The following is a 16,105-nucleotide window of genomic DNA, read 5'->3' on the forward strand; positions in this document are numbered from 1 at the left end:
TTTAAACACACATATCCAGATCTGTATGGATACCACTTAGGGCCTAGGAAAGCAGTCGACAATCCCTAAACTACCAGTCCAACCTCAGGAAAACTTGGCAGGCACATAGTAGGTGGGACATTTCTTTAAAAAATAACATAATTAAATATAACATAGGCCTGTTGCAGTTTATACCCACTCCTAGCAGCCCATACCCACTTTAAGCTCTGCTGCCACTATCAGTGTTCAGCCTCGCCCACCCTCAGGGCAGAGTGAGATTCAAGCTTTCAGAAGTAGGCCATGGCGAGCCAGTGGAAAGCCACCTGGAAAGAGCTGCACAGGGGTCCCTGGCACTCACTTCTGCTGGTCCTTCATGCTCTCAATGATGCTCCTCAGCTCCCGGACTTGGGTCCTAAGCTCCTCTACAGCAGCCTGGCTGCTGGCTGCAGGCTCCATCTTTGGTTTTCCTTCGGTGCTGAACAGAGACGGAGAATTGGCTCTGTGTCCAGCTGTTCCCAAAGAGGATGGCATGGGCGAGGATGCCACTGAAGAGAGAGAGGCTGGCCCACTGCTGCCAGCTGCCATGGTCCCTGGCTTGGGTGGCAGGGATGCCTTGTTGTCCGACACCTGTGAGGAGGGAAGGTGGAGAGACTCCAGAGCCTGGGATCTGTGCAGGGGCTGCCTCCCTGTCCTGGCGACTCAAACCAACCTTCAACACCCAAGCCCACACCTGTCTCCACACACTACTCATTTATTCCTTCGCTCACAAGCCATCAATGGCCAACTTGGTACAGATAGACCGCCGCCCAAGGGCTACCTGCATGTACTTTAAATTCCATCTTCTTTCTAAGCAAGACGGTCCCAGATTGGTTTCATATACACCGAGACGTACAAGGTGGCTTGTTAAGCCCTAAAAAGCCTGAAGTAAGCAAGGCATTTTCCTGGCCTCTAGGAGCTTAGAAAGTACTGGGGCACTGGCAGACAGACAACGCAATACACTGCAGCACAAGAGGGAGGAAGCACAGAGAGTCCCAGAAACACATCAAAGCAGCCACATTCCAGGAAGGAAGGAGCAAGCAGCTAAGAGTTCATCTTGTCGAGGGAAGGCTGTTGGAGAAAGACGCTATAGGAGGAGGGGAGGTCCTAGACAATGGCCTAGAGACCAGGAAGCAAAACATAGTAGTGAGAGTCCTGGCTCGGATAAAGGGAGCAGTAATGCTGGCGGCAGGGCGAGAACGGAATGGTTCAAATGGCCGCACACCCTGCATACCTCATGGGCGCTGTGGGGGATAGAAAGGCCTGAGAGTTGACAAGCCTGGCAACAGACAGATCTGCCGAGACTCTGGCACCATGCAAGCTAGAAACGGTGAGTATATGATTAGGTGATGACCTAGAATGAAGCCTATTTTGAGGGATGTGGGTAAGGTAGACACATCTAACAAAGGTCATGGGCATCACTCCTGGTACTGGAGTGGGGACTGGGTAAAGTCAATGGAGTCTCTGCCCTCAGCTCAGCTTTCCATTGTCAGAGAGATGACGACCTACATAGACTAGAGGGTAAAGAAAGAATCACAGGGCCATAGATGGAGAGGGAAGGAACAGGCGGCTCTACCTTTCATGGAGGAAGGCCCAGATAATCATTTTAGGTTTTGACTTTTAGAAACCAGAGGGCTAACTGACAGGGTATGCCCAATGGCCAGAGCAAGCAACTAAAATAATAAGCTGGGCCAAGGGAGAGGAAGTCATGGGTGTCTATACAAGAGAGATGAGAAGACGCCCAATGGTGGAAGCTGGGGAATTCTAAAATGAAGCAAGAAGAGAAGGAAGAGAGAGCTCTTGACAATTGGGAAATTGTAAGAGGGAATGAAGAAAGGCCAGCGGAAGGCCTTGGCTTAGGGGCGGTCCCTAGAGGAAAATAAAGGTTGGATAAGTGTGTCACTGGGGTTGAGAGGAAAATGGAACCCACTTGGTAGTATATGTATGGAGACAGAGACCCAGTGGTGAGAGACCAGTTAATGAATGGGCACTGAGCAATATGGCCGACAAAAATGAAGATCCTTTCCGCAAACTTGTCTGAGGAAGGAAGAGGGAGGAGAGGGGGTGTGAACTCAGGCAGAAGCTTCCTGGGGAGATATACTAGAAGGAAGGTTTTATTTGCTTTCACAGATGAGTGAGACCTTGAGCTGCATGAGATATTAGGGGAGAAGCCTATGGACAGACAGGCTGAAGATGGAAAGGCGGGAAAGGCCTGATGGTGAGGTGTCCCAAGGAGGACACAGGCTGTGCATCAGTCTTGGATGAGAGGAAGTACAAGTTCCTGGCAGGCGCAGAGGGGAAGCCCAAGCAAGGGCAAGTGAGCAGGTACACTGATGGGGGGCAAAGTAGTGGGATAGGATTTGGGGAGCAGAGTAGGTGAGTGATAGCGAAGCCAGGGCTGGTGGTGAAGCTTGGCACAGCAACCATGGGATTTCCTCCAGCAGCAGGCGCTCAGCCGGCCATCCCAGGGAAGGTGCCAAGGAGGGGTTCAGCTGGCACGGCAGCAGCAAGGAGGTAGAGTCTGGATTCAGGCTGTGCTAGAGGCAGAGACTGGGCAGAGTGTGCCAAAAGCAGATGGGCCATCGTTCCCAGTCTCTCTGTTCGCCTTTTCTCTGCCAAGTTACCATTGAGGAAAAGCACTCTCTGCTGCCAGGGAGAGCGCTCCGCCAGCCGGGGCTCTGTTGTTAGGAGGAGTCATAGTACGAGGCAAGAGGAACCGACATTTACAAAACTCTGATTGCACCCTGGACACCAGCTCTATAATGTAAACAGTGATCATCTTTCACATGCATTGCACCAAGCAGGAAACTGAGGCTTATAGGGAAAGCTCCTCAAGTCTTAGATCTAATCTAATAATCATCAGAGCTGGAATTCAACTCCCCTTTACCAGTTAGATCCTCGGCCAGGCACAGTGTCTATGGCTGATGGAGTCTGAAGATCTGTGCTCTTCTCTTGTTTTCTTTGTTGTTTATATTATTTATATTATATATCCAAGGCTTCATGACTTCTTCCATTTCCCATCCTCTCTTACCTCTCTCTCAAGACCCACCAGTGCCCATAACTGGCTTCCAGATACTTCCAAGATCAATAGTTCTTTTGCTGTTTTCTGTCTGATGAGCTCTCAGACCAGTTCACTGCAGCTAACAAATAGGGTTTTAGTCCCTCACATGGTCTAGGTCATCACACCCCTTGATCAAATTAGTTCAAGTGGAATTTCCTGAAGGAGTGAAATATCCAACCTGACAACTCCAGGGAACTGAAATAGGCTAATGGGATAGAGCTGTGCAGACCAGAAACATGAAAAGCCACTATTCGCCAGTAGGTGTCACTGTAGAGACATCCCTAGGATGACCAAGACCAGGAAACTGAAGTTATGCCTACAGACACCAAAAAAAAAAAAAAAAAAAAAAAAAAAACAAAAAAACCACCTAAACAACAACAAAACTAGTTTAAATCCAATTTCAGTAAATAGAATCCTCTGAAAAGGAAGAATACCTTGGCTTTGTGGGTTATTAAAATTGATCTGCTTTATAGGATCACGTTTTGCTTACTGTATCAGATGTCAAGAAAAATCCATAATGCAAACTCTCGAATCTATGAGGAGGAAAATCTGCTCCAATCTTTGATTTGTTTGTGCTAACGCCTGCTCCAAATAACTATGGTTTTGTGCTTATAGACATTAAAATGTTGCTAATGTTCCAAGAAAACAATCTTACTTGAGGCTTTTTTTTAAAATACAAGAAGATGTGGTTTTAAAGTCTCCATTTATTTGTAGGAAGATCTGAACGTGTATACGATGTTTACTCACCAAAGCTGTGTTCAGTAGCTAAATGTTGTCCTTTTTGTAGTGGGAATCTTACCCAGGATCTGACACATGCCAGGCAAGTGCTCTTCCACTGAGTTACACTTTCTTTCCTCACCCCCTTCTCTCCATTGGTCTTTATCTTTGCCCCCCCCCCCCATCCCTGTGTGTGTATGGCTCTCTTGAGAAGGGGAGTGTTCACTATGCTATCCAGGCTGGTCTCAAACTCCCCGCCCGTCAAGTCATTGTTCCTACCTCACCTCCCCAGCAGGTGGGACTATGGCTGGTGACCAGCATAACAATGTTTTCTTTGTTTCTTATATCAAATTACTCAAATCAGCTTTACCATTCTCTGGGCATGGAGTAAAATTAAAATGCTTTAGATTATACATTTACTTTAGACCATGAATCCCAGACAACTTTTCTTTAAGAGACCATGTAAATATAAAATTAAAAATAAATCTTCCAATAATATTTTTTTGCCAGTTTTGAATATAAAAGAGAAGGTCTGTGAGCAGAGAGCACAGCATTTAATAAAGTCTGTCGAGGTGTTCCCCAACTGTTGAAGTTGATCAGGTGGCAGAAGTGTCTGAGGGTTCTTTTGGCAGATGTACATGTGACACTGTGAAGAGTGTGGACTACAAGAGAAACTGCAAAACAAACACTTGTATGCACAGCTCAGGGACTCTGTAACACATCTATGGGATTCTGATGACTGCAGTAATCATTACCACTAAAGAATGGCAAACATCCATCCCCACTGTCTGTTTGTCTATCTTGCTTGGTTTCTAACCCATTGTTAGTACATGCATGGAAGGGCAGGGACACCTCACCCTGGCCGCTCACTCACTTGGGATATGGTAACAGTCTTGGAAGTCTTCCTCGACACGTCTAGTCCTCTGTGCGCAAGCGAAATGTGTTCCTCTTTATCTTCTTCGGGACTTGGGGAGTCAAAGATATCGGGGCTTGAAAGGGAGGACTGGATAAAGCCAAAAGAAAATGCCTTCGTCAGAATCATACCTTAGCTGACACAGCTTTGTTAATGTGATGCTGTTTGCTTTCCAAAGCAATCAGCACTTCTTTTTGATCCGTCTCCATAACACTGTGAAGCGGAAAGGATGCTCTTATCTTCTTACAACAGATAACCGTATGGCTCCCTAGCAGCAGGACTTGGACCAAGCCCCAAGAAGCTAAACTGGGAGCTGCCCCTGATGCCCATCAATCACTTCAACCATGTAAGCATCTGTTGTACAGCCTTTCCAAGTCTCTCTTTTCTCCAAACATTTCTTACTGTGTGCCTTACACTGAGCTGCTACTGCAGGCTCAATGACCATATGCCATATGTGGTCCCAGCCCTTTTGGGGCTAGCAGCATGGGAGAAAATGACCCATAGTTGATAGGAAACTGCCTCATATCCTCCTCTCCTTCATCTGTCTTTGCACCCTATTCCTTGACTCTAGAATTACTACATCTGCTGTAGACGGAAGAGCCTTCAAAGATCCATTTGAGAGGAGGGCATTTCTAGAGACAAGGGACCAAGAGTAATAGGCATTTACATAGCCCCACAGCATAGCCCTGTCCACTTGCATAAGCTCACCTTTCCTTTGGTATCTGCTACTAATCCCTGCCCTCGTTACTATGAACAGTAAGCACCATTCTGGAGTGTATTTGCTAAGGTTTATACAGAACAGCAACATCAATGGGTAAAATACAGTTCGACACCTCTGCCCTTTCTGCCTCACTGTGAAATCACTGTGAACGCCCAAAAGATAAGAGTGGGGAGCAAGTCACTAGAATTCTCTAGTTCACAAGGAATTCCTTAGCTAGAATGTCTCAAGTTTAGAAGAAAACAAATGAAATAAAGAGTCCCTGGTGCAAGGATTCTTTTTTAAATGAAGAGTCTTCTAGAAATATGTTGGAGCGAGCTCAAATTCAGCTTCATTTTCACTCCCTTGCTTTCTAACCTGGGGTAGATAAATGGTTCTTTTTAGAATTACCATTTGAAAAAAATGGAAAAAATTATGCTCACAAATACTTTTCCTTCCTTTAATCCTGTTTACCAAGACAGAAACTTAAAATATTTAGGGGTATTTTTCAGCCAAGGTTTGGCTTCTAGAAGTCTTATTTGTTAATCTTCATTTAATCTGAAAATCCAGTTACCTAAAATATGCACCCCCCACACCAAGCTTTCTTAGTAATCCAGGCTTACCTACTCAACCACTGTGTGATATATGGATCTTTTCAAGATTTTATTTAAAAAGCCTCCTTTTACATAACTCATATTGCCTGAGCTCCTATTAGAAGGAAACTGCCCCAGGCCGGGGAACCATAACTAGTGTTTCTTCAGTTATTCCCGCACTGGCCTTTGAGGACTATGTCCTTATCCACTAATCCCATTTGCTATGAAAACCCCACAGGAGCTAATTTCAAGAGTGAGCAATAATTTAGTGTGTCCACCCAAATGGGGACGGATAAGAATGAATGGCAAGAATCGGCTCACTATATATCATTAAAGCACCAAGGTATTCTGTTTTACGTCCAAATAAAATCACTTTTTATAAGATGCCAGATGTAGAGTCACCAAAGTAAGCCTTCTTAAAGGCAGTGACCATGTACTTCTCATTACCATCTAGATCCTTGGTATCTGCCACAGTGTCCTGTCCACAGGAGATAGATGTCTCTGAATATATGTCGACCAAGAAATAAACAACTGTGTGTAGCCTAAAATCCCTAACTTCTCAACATGGGATTTATGAGCTAAGGGGGAATCATTTGAACCACTTAATATTTAATCCTGGAGAGACACAAAGCTCTTTATACCTTAAAGGTTTACGAAAACTTGGAAGGAAAACAAAAATGGTGAAGGATTTAAAGAGAAGACAGAAGTGGTAGGATTGGGAAATTGGAATGCAAACATGGCAAGAAGCAATCAGATAGGTTGGGTGTATATGTGCATGTTGGGCTTGTTGAATGGGGACAGGAGAAAGGAAAGAAGGCAGCTTGCCAGAGAATTCTAAAAGAGTGTAAAGGAAGCCACTTCTTTAAGTCTTTATCTCAAAAAATGTAGCAACACAAAGTTATGTGTGGTTCATATAGGGCAGAAAAACAGGACAATTCAAGCCATACTTCCAGACTCAGTAGATATGCGAGAAAAGGCTCGAAGGAAGTGGCATTCTCTTTTCCTCTAAATGATATGAACACAGGCGAGATTGATGAGGAGGCGAAAAGAGAAAAATCCTGAGAAAACTGCAAATGGTTAAATTCCTTGGTGTAGCTTTAGAACTGCAAAGGACAAGGCGATGTGACAGACTGATAATCAGTAGACAAAACAAATGAACACATACACGCTGCTTGTGGAAGGGAAATGACCTCTTGTGGGGGGGGTGAGGTGGGGGAGAGTCTGTAACTAATGGCAACAGCAAGGCAACATACTTACCAGTGCCCCACATTCAGAAAACCCAAACCTAACAACATTCATGTCAGTATGGCTTATAACAAAGACTTGTACTCATCATCAAAATCCAGCAATAAATAGTACACTCACTAGAAAAATTCTTATATGCTCACACTGTAGAAAGTAGGCAGTCATTAAATTTGTCGTTCTGGAAGAAATGGTAATGATTGGAGGGAATGGTGTGCAGTTTAAGTTTAGGGGTGGAAGTAAAATGAAAACAGCCTATATTACATGATCCCAGTTTTGAACAAAAAGAATGAAAGTTTTCAAAAAATCTAAGGCTATATACAAGTGGCTATAGCAGTTCTTTGCTCTTGTGGCAGGACTTGGAAAACTTATTTTCTTCCTTATGTGTCATGTTGCTCAAATTTGGCACAACAATGAATATAGTAGGTTCATAATTAAAAAGTTATTTAAAACTGCGCAGACAAAAGCAACCATCTTTGGGTTATCATTGAGTGTTCTCATTGGTCTCTTCTATAGACCGTGTACTTCAAAAGCTTAAACACAACCTCTTGGAGGTCTCTATGGGTTTCTTTGGAGGCCTTCTGATGATGGGGTTTGGGAAGATTCAGGCCACTGGCTGCAACTGCATCGTGGCAAATATTTATTGAGTAAGCTTTGTCTTCTTAATAGGCCAAACTAGGCTATTTCTCTGTTTTGCTTTCCAATTTCATTTTAGGTTCAAACAAGAACTGGTCTAAAGAGAGACAGAAGCAAAGTGGGAAACAAGGGAGTGCCACCTTGCTGGCAGAAACACAAAGAGCAAACAGAAAGCAATACTGCTCGATTCAAAAGATTCTCCAAATATTTTTAGTTGGCAGTATATGTGGCGGCCTCCTTCTCCCCTTCCCTCTTCTGGGGTATAGAAAAGGCAGCATATCTTGAAGAGTCCTTATCCAGAATCTCCAGTCCTTTTTGCTTTTCAGCTGTAGAGAAGTAAAGAGACACTTACAGATGTGAGCGACTGAGATGGAGGCCGCCTTCCCGTAGCTTTTGGTCTGCTTGTGGTTGGGTGGCTGAGTTTCTCAGTAGATGATACCACAGAGTCAAAACCTTCTAGGTCTAAAACGAAATGAAACAGGTTTTTTAAGAACAAAAATAAGAAGGAGAAAGGGCCCTTGTTATAAGCACCCCGTCACTCTAGATTATGTTTTATCTTTTACAAAGGCTATTGATACCCTAGGGTCATTCAATAAAGGACTCAAATGGAATGCAATAACCATTTCCTCCTAGCTTAGCAAGCTTAGCATGCTAGTAAGCAAGAGAGAAAAAGCTCTTGCCTTTTTCCCTTTGGCAGTTACATTCATAAATCTTTCAAAAGCTACAGAATAAGGATTAAAGGAGGACTCTTCTCTATTTCACAAATCTAACCATTCGAGTAGACAGGACATTCTTGAAGTCTCGGCACAAAAGACAGTTATCACATGGTATAACAGCAATGGGTATATGAATGCTGTTTCCTGTTGATTCTAAGAAGACAAGATGTCAGAGCTGTCTCATCTATTTGTACTACAACAGTCAGGCCATCAGGTGTCAACGTGTTAGACCAACCTCCTAGGCAAGGGGACCAGACTCGGATAATGCACTGAGCCTGGCTCTATCTGTTTTCAGAATCATCTTTCAGTGGTGACATTCTCTCCAGCAGTCATCTGTCTGTCCATACATCCATTCATTCCATATTTAAGCATCTTAAATATATCATTAAAAAATAAGTTCTGGCCTTGAACTCCCAATATTCCCGCCTGAGCCTCTGCATCTCTGGAATTGCTGGCATGTATCGTCACCTTGAACACTGCTATTATCCGACAGCCACTCTGTGCCACCCAGGGTAAGAGCTCCTGAGGCGACACCAGCAAATGTGCAGAGATGAGCCTCACCCTCAAAGCACTTAAACTTAGTGATTGGCAATCAGATGAACAGAAAGTCACGTGTGTCCTCATGTATGAGGAGAAAGGTTTCTGCCTTGAGTTTGCCACTGTCGGTGAGCAGGGCAAGGGGTTTCCCCTGTTCTGTGGACTTCTGGGAGCTAAAAGCAAGGGTGATGGAAATGAGAGGCTCAGAGGAATGAGCAGTGGGAAGGAACTAGGTACCATTATTCCTGGGATGAGGGAAACACCTTCAAGCATCACACAAAGAGAACTTAGCAGTGGAGTTCTGAGGCTAGTTAGGAGCCAATCAGCATCAAGCACCCAAGAGTGACTCATAAAGGGTCTTACTTCTCCAGATGATTCAGCAGGGAACCAGGAGGATGCTGGGTGGGCTGGGGAAGGCACAGTACCATACTGCTAGGACATACTTATCCAGAGCTGGCTGGCTGGGCTGGCCCCTCTCAGGAGCCTTCCCCTTAAATATTCTGATTTTCCCAACAGGTTCCTCTCTGGGCTCTATCCAGGACTTAGCTCTATCAAGTATGTATTGTCTGAAATAGAAATTCCCTATTATACAGTTGGATTGATGTGAAAAAAGCCATTATGTGACATCAACATATCAATTCATCGTTTTAAAATCAGTTTTTTAGATACAAAAGTAATACATATTTCATGCATTTTATGTGAAATTGTAACAAAAAAAATGAAGAAAGTCTGTGATAATATCAACACATCGAGACAACCACTGTTAGCATTTCAGTATATTTTCCTCCAGGCTTTTTGAAAATAAGACATAACTCATGTTATATATCATATTGTACTCTGCTTATTTTACTTAACCTTGGATGTCATGTCTCTAAAAGTTCTCCATGCTTTTTATATAATCTTTGGTGGCACTGCAATTCATCATTTATTCTATTTCCTATTGTAGAATAATTCCTCCTCAAATCATCCTCTCCTGTTTGTTGCTATCATAGGAAAGTGCCACATAAAACACCCCCAACATGCATTCTCCATGCAATGCCTACAGCAGATTAGCCAAGGAGGTGGGGGCTGCTGGAGGTGGGGCGGGAAACGGGGTCTCAGCTAGGGCGGTTTGCTGGTCAGGGTGGGCCTGGCTGAGGAGGACAGGGGAAGCTTCAGGGAGAGGAGCAAGGAGACAAAGCAGAGGATCAGAAGCTTGGCAGACAGCAAGGGGAGGGAGTAGAAGAGAAAGCTGTTGAAAGTTCCAAGGAATAAGCCCTTGCCAGGGACCTTGGATGGGAGATCTCAGGACTGAGCCTGATGTATATCATCACCCTGTCCAGGAAACCCAAACAAGCTTTAGAGGCAAAACCTGAGCAGGGTGAAGTGATTAAAGAATAATTGAAGGTCAATTGACTAGTTCTCTGCTGGATGGCCAGAGCTGACTCCTGTCGACAATTATTTTATGGGGCCAGGGAGACAAGCGAAGGGAAGAGAGAGAGAGAAAGGATAGAGAGGGGAGAAGAGAGAGGGAAAGAGTAAGGGAAAGGCATGTATACATGGAGGGGCCAGAGGTTGATGTTGGCTGTCTTAATCACTCTCTACCGTATTTCTTGAGACAGAATCTCTCACCAAACCTGGCGCTCACCAATACGGCTAGTAGCTAGCACTGGCCAACTGAGCCTCCTGTTCCCACTTCCAGTGCTGGGTTGTTCCCTGGGAGTACATAGCCTGTCAAGGCAAGTCGTAGGGAGTAAATCTCTTCAGTGAAGTGGTCCTCCGGCACCCAGTGAAGGAGGGCTAGCCCCACAGCAAAGCTACAGCGATACTGAAGCCCTTGCTGAAAGCATTTGGTTACAGGTTCAAATAGTTGATAACAGATCAGAGAGGCACCCTTACAGCTGGGAAAAGGGGGGAGAGGTGAAATGGTGCAGCATGCAGAATGGAATAGGAGAGGGGTGCCAAAACTAGGGGAGAAGATGTGCTTACTATGGGATGAAGATGGGCTCACTAGGGGAGAAGATGGGCTCACCTTGGGCTCACCTTGGGATGGATTCAGCACGCAGAGACGGCTAAGTTCACACCAGGAAACTTCTGTTTCTATTGCAGGGGCCTGAGGCCATGCTATATGGTCCATGCTAACAATATACTCACCCCTTCATAGATGGAGGGGGTGGAGATGATCAATAGACCCTCACCCAAGATTCCAATTATTCCCTCATGTTTTCCAGGCCACTGTATGTTATTTAGCCCTAATAATATGTGACTTCATGGTCCTTGGGAGGTACTAGAGCAGCAGCTCTAAACCTGTGGATTTCGACACTTCGGGGAAGAACAACCCTTTCACAGGAGTCTCCTAAGACCATCAGAAATTTCAGTTATTTATATTATGATTCACAACAGTAACAAAATTATGGTTACAAGGCAGCAATGAAAATAGTTTTATGGTTGGGGTCAGCACAACATGAGGAACTGTATTAAAGGGTCGCGGCATTAGCAGGGGTGAGAAGCACTGCTCTAGAGTCTGTAGAGGGGAGAAGATTAATTGAGGAGGGCTCCATTTATACAGCTATGGAAGGTGAGATATTGTAGTGATTTGTCATTTGTATTTTAATAAATAAAGATTGCCTGAAGATCAGAGAGTAAAACAGTCAGACTGATCAGCCTGACAGAGCAGGCAATGGTGGCACACACCTTTAATCCCAGTAGCCACACTAGTTTGCCACAGAACCTGGTCGGTGGTAGTACACATCTTTAATCCCAGCACTAGTGAAGAATATAAAACTGAGGAGACCGCTCTCACACACAGTCTCATTCTGAGATTCCTGGAGGTAGGATCGCCGTTTCAGACCGAAGTAGAGGTAAAGAGAGCCAATGACTGGCTGTTTTGCTTTTCTGACCTTTATGTTGAACCCCAATTCTGTCTCTGGATTTTATTAATCATGCTACAAGATATTTTGGTGGTATGGCTGCTGTGGGGTTACTCATGCCCCTATAAGTAACCCATCACCCATGCTGTGTAAGCCCAATAAACTCATTGGTCCCAAGTTGAACTTTGGCAGAATCATATTCTGGTCTGTCTTTGGTGACCTATCTGGGGGAGGACACATTTGTCCATGTCATACCCAGGGGAAATTTCATGTAATGGGTGCTAATAAATTATATTCTTCAGATGACTTACAAGCATGGTGCCCATTGACTATTATTTGGGCTGCCAGGAAGGCAGGGCCTTACCCTCAAAGTCTACCTCGTTCCTAGGAAAAATATGCTTGATATTCTGTTGCGGCAAGAAGGAACAAATGAATGAATGAAATATCTGAAGGAAAATGCCTACTCTGGGAGTATAGCTTCTAAACGTGGCTCTTAGCAGGACACAACATGGCAGCTGCAGGGCAGAAGGCAGCGTTCTGTGCCATGGCAGCAGGGAAAGCGCTTGGCTGGCTCACTTAGCTCTATTGGCTGAGGTTTGGACTAAAAAGACCTAGGCATGTTGGAGCCTGGCCACACTCAGCAAGCATCTCCACGACAGATGGCCAAGAAGTCTGCCTCGTTTCTGTCACTCATCAGTAAGAGGAGGGTCAGAGTCCCTCAGGGGAACCACGTTTAGCCTCTTAATGCACATTTCAGCCAAGTTTAATTTTTACAGTTTTAGCTTATAAAGAACGTTCTTTTAAGCACTAACCAAACTAAACTGCCATGAAGAAAGATACCCCAGTGATGAGGTTCCTTGCTGCAAGGAGAACCTCAGGTTATCTTGGTATGTTTCCACAGACTGAGAACTGGCACATACTTCTACTTGCTGGCAGGGAAGGAAATACACGCTTCAATATTGTCACGTAAAATTTCAGTGGCCCAGGGCATGCTCCTCATGACTGTGGCCATGGTAGCGGTGATTAAGGAAGAATTTCCATGACTAACTCATTGTGGTGTGAAGAAAATGTCCTCATTTTCATGGCGGTTTTGAAGTGAATCAGGCTGAAACCTGATATGCGCTTTCTCAGCCTGGCTGAGAAATTTTTCCTCCTAATGAAAACGGTTTTAATGCCCATAAGCTAGTCCAGAACGATTAAGCTGGCTATCACTGAGTCCTTCCTTCCTTCCTTCCTTCCTTCCTTCCTTCCTTCCTTCCTTCCTTCCTTCCTCCCTCCCTCCCTCCCTCCCTCCCCCCCCCCTCTCGATTCAGAAGGATGAGAGGTTCTTGGCTTTCGTGACAACTGGAAGAGGAACCCTCTGTGGACATATGGCGGTGATTCATGTTGGACACGACGGAGTCCGCTTGGAAAGGGCTGAGCCTCCTCATGGCACCAGGAACTGCCCGTTTTCCATAAACTCCAGTCATGCCCTATTTAGCTCAATTAGAACATGTAGCCTCATTTTTCCATGGATGAGAGGAATGGTCCCAGTGACCACAGGTGACCTAAAGCACATCCACTGGAAAACACAGAGGAAAAATAGTCCAAAGTTGCAGCCAGGCCAGCTGTCACTAAAAGAGCTGTGCAGACTCATGCTCGGGATCTGGTTATTCACTATTGCTGATTGCTCCACACTTGAGAATGGACACATCATCCCCCAGTATCTCCAGAAGCCATCTTCTCTATGTGCCCCCCCCCCCATTTATCATTAAGGCTGCTGCAGCATCTGGCCTGGAATCTGGGTCCTCTGCCATTCAACAGATTACCACTAGAGAGAAATGTACAAAGAGCCTGAAATTATCTGTCTAGCTAACTCCTTCTGCGTTCTGGAAGACCAACACCATGACTTGCACTCCAGGGCCTGGGTTGGCTGCTCTCCCACTTATACATGACTCCCCCCTCGCCATTCGCCACCCTGTATTGACATTCCATGCTGACTTATCTGCCTCATTCACCATCCCAGGAAGAAGCTGTGGCTTTGATCTCTTTTCCCAGGCCTACCGTCATTCCTGGCTCGTGAATGAGTACTCAAAAGTGGTTGTTTAACAGAGTAACAAACAACCTTGCTAGCCTTGTTTTCCAGACAGAGAAGGGAGGAAGGGAAGGGGATGAATTACTTGAATCATCAGCTTCTTAGGACTATTCTTCCATGATGAGAGGCTGTGTGATTTAAAGCCCACAGGTGGAATTGTGTTTTCACGGGCTATTAATGAATTTGCAAGATTTGAGAACAGGGATCTAGGAGCAAGGTTGGCAGTTTTATAAGGCTTAAATGGGAAAACTCCAAGACCACAGGGCTGCAGACACTTTCTTTACAATGAAGCAACATCAAAAGCCACAGTGGGAAGAAGGAACTCTCACCCCACACATCAGCACATCAGCCATTCGGTGGCTGTGGAAAATCTTCTGTGCAAATTGCAAAGAGGGACCCATTTTTAGAGCTCAAATAGAAACCCGTGGCAGCAGAGTCACCAAGGGAAAAAGGAGCAGTGATTAGCACCTGCATCTCCAGAATCCATAAAGAGAGAACAGATTAGCCGCTTTGTTTCCACTCATAATCTAGGTGTGAGGTTCACCTAGCACAGCTGCCAAGAGGATACATGTTTTAAACACATTTGCCAATACTCCACCAAAACCACGTTCCATGCACAAACCCATCTTATCCTCAGGCTATGAACTCCTTAGGATATGCTTATGCAAAATGAAAGCCAGAATCAGTCTCTGCCAACCTATGAACCCACAACCGGGAGGTAGAAGGTAGGGGTGCCTCTAGCCAAATAAATGCTCCATACAGTCTGAAAGCTGAGTGACACCTCTTCCCTGCTTGCTTCTACATACATCTATAGCTTAATGGCTTCCGTGGATGTAGCAAAGGTTATGATAGAAGTCTGTTTGCTGAGTTAGACTTCTTTGAAGCTACGGGGTATGCCTGCAAATTTGTACCGTGGAGGATGAAGACGGTCTCTAACATGCAGCAAAGGCAGGGACATTTAATGCCTCAGGCTGGATGTAGAATAGGAATACCCTGTCTATAAGAGAAAAGTGATCAAAATACCTGGAAAGGAAATTTGAGTCTCTTTGCAAATCCAACATGGCAAGCATGTGGCCCTTTTCCAAGCTCAGTAAAAAAAGTAAAACCAGTCATCCTAAAAACAATTAAAACAACAACAACAACAATAAACAGATGAGCTGCCAAAGCCAGGACTGCCCTGTCAGGGCTGCATAGATAGAGTGAGTACGTGGCTTCTAATGTGACCCATTAACAGTGAGATCTGTAAGTGAAACCAGCTAGCTAAAAGCCCTTTAAAGGACCAAGTTGAGCTGGGCAGCGGTGGTGCACACCTTTAATCCCAGCATTTGGGAGACAGAGGAAGGTGGATCTGTGAGTTCAAGGCTAGTCTGGTCTACAGAGTGAGTTCCAGGATAGCCAGGGCTACATAGAGAAACTTTATGTTGAAAAAGAAAACAAACAAAAACAAAAAAGGATCCAGCCCATCATTAGTCCCTGTCCTGTAGGACCCAAAGACGGCTTTTGAAAGGGATGCTGGTGTTCAGGCTGGCCTAGTTCACCTCATGGCACCCCTATACTTTGAGCTAGAAGGGTGGCGCTCAGGACAGGCTTGAGGTGCTGAAGGGAGAGGGCCTCTTCTGAATTAAACCTTCAGAAGAACCAGGTAGCAGTTAAACTGCTTACAAGGACTGTGTGGGTAAAGAGGCAAGCTAGCAGGAGTATATGGTGCAGCCTCATTTGCTTTGTGGAATAAAATATCTGACCCTCAGACCAACCTCTTTTTTTTTGGCACACATTTGAGAAATGCAGAGGGTTTCTAAATTACCCATAATAGCAATTTACGTTTGATCTTGACTTGTGTCCCTGAATGGAAGCCAGAGTGACATGTGAACGCACATGCGCCCCATACTGTCCCACATATTTACCTGAGTGCAAACTACAACTGAACCTTCCCATTCTTTGGCTTGGGTTATACACAGCATATCCCTGGTCCCAAAGGCTGTCTGAAGGTCATTGGCAAGGCATCAGTACGAGCAAGCTGTACCCCTCAGACGAAAGTTTTTTTTTTTTTTTTTT

The 16,105-nt window shown here is 44.9% G+C and overlaps 1 protein-coding gene across 13 annotated transcripts in view; it reads right to left on the minus strand.

Moving 5' to 3' along the window:
* Sh3kbp1 (SH3 domain containing kinase binding protein 1) overlaps positions 1–16,105 on the minus strand; it is a 337,374-nt gene that overhangs the window by 6,415 nt on the left and 314,854 nt on the right. For 9 of the 13 annotated variants that reach the window (XM_026784803.1, XM_005358802.3, XM_026784806.1 and 6 more), the window contains 3 exons: positions 8,227–8,336; positions 4,668–4,796; positions 338–606 (listed from right to left, as the gene is read on the minus strand). In XM_026784803.1, coding sequence (XP_026640604.1) covers positions 338–606; positions 4,668–4,796; positions 8,227–8,336 — 508 coding nt within the window. The remainder of the gene's footprint in view (positions 1–337; positions 607–4,667; positions 4,797–8,226; positions 8,337–16,105) is intronic. The other 4 variants (XM_026784804.1, XM_026784809.1, XM_026784808.1 and 1 more) reach the window with 1 other exon arrangement.

This window comes from Microtus ochrogaster, chromosome X, assembly GCF_000317375.1.
Source record: "Microtus ochrogaster isolate Prairie Vole_2 chromosome X, MicOch1.0, whole genome shotgun sequence".
NCBI lineage: Eukaryota > Metazoa > Chordata > Mammalia > Rodentia > Cricetidae > Microtus > Microtus ochrogaster.